The sequence below is a fragment of the Triticum aestivum genome, chromosome 7B (genome assembly GCF_018294505.1).
Source record: "Triticum aestivum cultivar Chinese Spring chromosome 7B, IWGSC CS RefSeq v2.1, whole genome shotgun sequence".
NCBI classification, from domain to species: Eukaryota; Viridiplantae; Streptophyta; class Magnoliopsida; order Poales; family Poaceae; genus Triticum; species Triticum aestivum.
In genome coordinates this window covers 137,235,395-137,238,970 of record NC_057813.1, presented here as the reverse complement: position 1 = coordinate 137,238,970, position 3,576 = coordinate 137,235,395, and the positions used below count along the sequence as shown (strand labels likewise).

The 3,576-nt window shown below is 60.1% G+C and overlaps 1 protein-coding gene across 1 annotated transcript; it reads left to right on the top strand.

Annotated features, from left to right (window-relative positions):
• Positions 1 to 442: 442 nt before the first annotated feature.
• LOC123162084 (exocyst complex component EXO70B1) lies at positions 443 to 3,007 on the top strand. The gene is made up of 3 exons (XM_044579884.1): positions 443 to 1,308; positions 1,445 to 2,630; positions 2,717 to 3,007. Exons 1-2 carry the CDS (start codon positions 611 to 613, stop codon positions 2,583 to 2,585), a joined length of 1,839 nt encoding a protein of 612 aa, XP_044435819.1. The 5' UTR covers positions 443 to 610; the 3' UTR covers positions 2,586 to 2,630; positions 2,717 to 3,007.
• The last annotated feature ends 569 nt before the right edge of the window (positions 3,008 to 3,576 follow it).

Here is a 3,576-nt window from a genome sequence, read left to right as displayed (position 1 = left end):
TTTTGTGGGCACGACTGGCTGTTTTTTTGGCGACGGCGAAAAAAATCGACTTGGAGGGCCTTGTTGGGGGCGCGGTTGGAGATGCTCTCAGTACACAGTTCAGAAGCCCTGTTTGGTTCATAAGTCCTAGGACTTTTTTTAGTCCCAACTTATAAGTCCCAAGTCCTTAAAAAGTACCTACCTGTTTGGTTCCTGGGACTTATAAGTCCCTATAAGACCATATTACAACTATAAGTCCCTATAAGTCCCTCCTTAAGAGTCTTATTTCATAAGTCCCAAATGCTCACTTTAAGTCCCTACAAGTCCCTCCTGTTTGGTTTGGATGGGACCTATAGAGACATTTTTAAGTCCCTAAGCCAATAAGTCCCTGGAAACAAACACCCTCCTAGTCTATTTTTCTGTGGCTGCGCATGTTCACACCTAAAAAAAGTGACTGATCGAATACCATTTTCAGTCGATTGGCACCTGGCGGTCCCAACTCCCACAACACAGCTCGAGCTCCACCTTCTCTGGATCGATCTGCAAGTCAACACCCGAGTCTTCGGATCAAGGTCCGGCAAAACCGCAGACAGCAGCAGAGCGCCGCTTCTGCTCGCCGTCCGACATCTGCATGGGTGCTGCAGCAGGGAAAGCCGTCGAAGACCAGGCATCTGCTGGTGGGGCAACAACGCGAGCGGAGGACCGGATGGCCGTCGCTGAGCGCGTCATCCTCGAGTTGGAGCGCCGCCGCTCATCCGGCGACGGCTCCGACGTCGGCATATGGGACGCGCAGGCGACCTGCACCAACTCGGGCCTCCTCGCCGCGGTCGACGAGATAGTCTTCCTCAAGGAGATGCACGCGTTCCCCACGGCCTCCGCCGCCGGCCGCCGCATGGACGGCGCCCTCCGGGCCGCCATGTCGTGCCTCATGGAGGAGTTCCTCAGCCTCAGGGTGTGGGACGGTTCCCAGCTCGAAGGCAGGAGCGGCCTCCGCTTCGCCGTCGACAAGCTCTCCGTTTCCGTGGCAGCGGCCCGTGGCGCGTCGTCGTCGTTCGCCTTCCTAACCGGCGGCAGCACGGCCAGCACGGTGAGAACCAGCACGGCCGAGTTGAGCTCCGGCACCGTCGACGAGCTGTACGCGTCCGGCTCCGGGAGCCAGCCGGCCGGGCCGGATGTCTTCTCGGACGGGGAGTTTCCGGATGAGCTCGACCTGATCTGCCCGGCGAGCTTGTCCATCCTCCATGAGATCTCACTGCGTGTCATCCGTGCTGGCTACACGAAGGAGCTTCTCCACACGTTCGCCAACGCTCCCTGCGAAGTTTTAGACAGGTACAAACTGAATCCTCTTTAATTCTTGATTGAAAGGGAAAATATACTACAGCATATTGTAGATCTGAATTTGGCATTTGGCCTCCTTTTTGTCAGAGTTGATGAACTGGAAGATTGTGACCATGGATTGGAACAGGTTCTTGTCGATTCTCCAAATCCAAGTAGGATGCTCTCCAGAGATCGAGACCGACGAGTCGATCAGCTATGAGAACGCCGAGTGGTGGACAGCGGAGGACATGATCCGGCGGTGGATCCTGGCGACCAAGCTGGTGGGGAAGGCCCTTGTCGCTATGCAAACGCAGCTCCTCGCGCAGAGCAACGGCGCCTTCGACAGGTTCAAGAATGACTACCTTATGGCCATGGCGAAGCGGAGATCTTATATCCTGCTCAGGTTCGCAGACGGATTCACCAGCACGCGCTCGCCGGAGAAGCTCATGTACGTCCTGGAAATGTACGAGGTCCTTGGCAGCGCTGTCCCGGGGCTCGTGCTCGTGCTCACCGGGCAGCACAAGGAGCTCTTCTCCCGGCAGGTAGAGGTGGTTCTCGCCAAGCTGGCGCGCGCGCTGAGGGTCATGATCGGCGGCGCCGTCACCAAGGTCCGAGCCGGCGTCGGCTCAGGGACGCAGAGCGAGACGCGCGGGGTCGGCGGCGGCGTCCATCCGCTGACGCGGTACGCCGTGTCCTGCATCGAGTCGCTAGCACCGCACCGCGGCGCGCTGGATGTGATCCTCGCGAGCACGGGCGGCATCCTCGAGGGCGTGAACTCGTTCGGCGATCTCTTCTCGGAGCTAGTCGCGTCCCTGGAGCCCAAGCTGGAGGAGATATCCGCCCTCCGTGGCGAGGAAGGAGGCGGCCTGCGGCACCTCTTCGTGGCCAACAACACCAGCTTCGTGCTGAAACGCGCCGGCGTGCTCGGGGGAGACGACGAGTGGACCGCGTGCCACCGGAGCCGAGTCGAGCAGCACATCACGAGCTACATCGAGGCTTCCTGGGCGCCGGTCGTGGCCTGCCTCGAGGCCGGCAAGCCCGCCACCAAGGCGCTGGCCAAGTTCAACGCCGCGCTCGAGAAAGCATACAACGGCCACGTACGCTGCGAGGTCTCGGATCCCGAGCTCAGGGCGGCGCTGCGGAAGGCCGTGTCGGAGAAGGTCGTCGCTGCTTATGGCGCGTGGCTGATCGAGCACCCCAAGCTTGGCAAGTCTGCCAGGTACACGCCCGATAGCCTGGCCGGGTTGGTGTCAGAATTGTTTGAAGGAGAGGACGCAGCGGCCAGATAGTCCTAGCACTGCTCGGAATACGCGGCCGTCTCGGACTCTGCGGAGGTATGTGTTCCCCGGCCTCTTGGGTGTTCGATTGCAATCAGAGGCGGTTTCTTTCTTGGGTTTACAAATAGGTCATGAATTTGCAGATCAGGTCGCAGGATCTCAATGACGAATCATCAGATAATCAACTCGGAGAAGCAGATCTTGGGAGGAGGGATGTCCAACCCCAAGCGGCGGCAGGGGCCGGTGAACCACCACGACCGCGCCGGCAAAAGATCGCGGCCTGTGCACAAGCAGCAGAAGCACCTCTATCTTGTTCTAGACGACTGGACCAGAGGCTTCACCATCCGCAAGATCGACGTCGACGCCATGGACAGCGGCCCCGACCTGGACCTGGACCTGGAGCCCCCGGTCGTCCGGCTAGTGTCACCCGCACCTGTTTATCCCGTGAACTTCACTGCCCTGGGCAGCAACATCTTCATCGCAAGCAACAGGCACCCCGGCACCATGGTGTACGACACGGAGACGGACGGGCTGGCCATCGGCCCTCTCCTCCCGGACACCCTGCTCGGCGGCACCCGCGTCTTCGCGGCCACCGCCGACACGCAGCAGCTGTACGCGCTGAAGTACAGGATCTGTGACAGGCAGCAGGCCTTCGAGGTGATGTCCACGGCCTGTGTCGAGGATTGGTATCCCAACTCTTTCCCAAACCCAAGCCAGGACTGGTCCTGGGCAACCGTTCCGTCACCACCGCCATTCCCCAAGGATTGCGTGGTCACCGCCTACGCCATGCACCCGGACGGACGCACTCTCTTCGTGTCTTGTGCAAACAGCCGCAAGACGGGCCGCCACACCTACTCCTTCGACACCAGGAGCCATGAGTGGACGTCTCATGGCGACTGGGTGTTGCCTTTCCAAAATCAGGGTTACTTCGACGGCGAGCTGGACGCATGGGTCGGCCTTCGTAAGGACGGCTACGTCTGCTCCTGCCGGGTCCCTTCCCGCA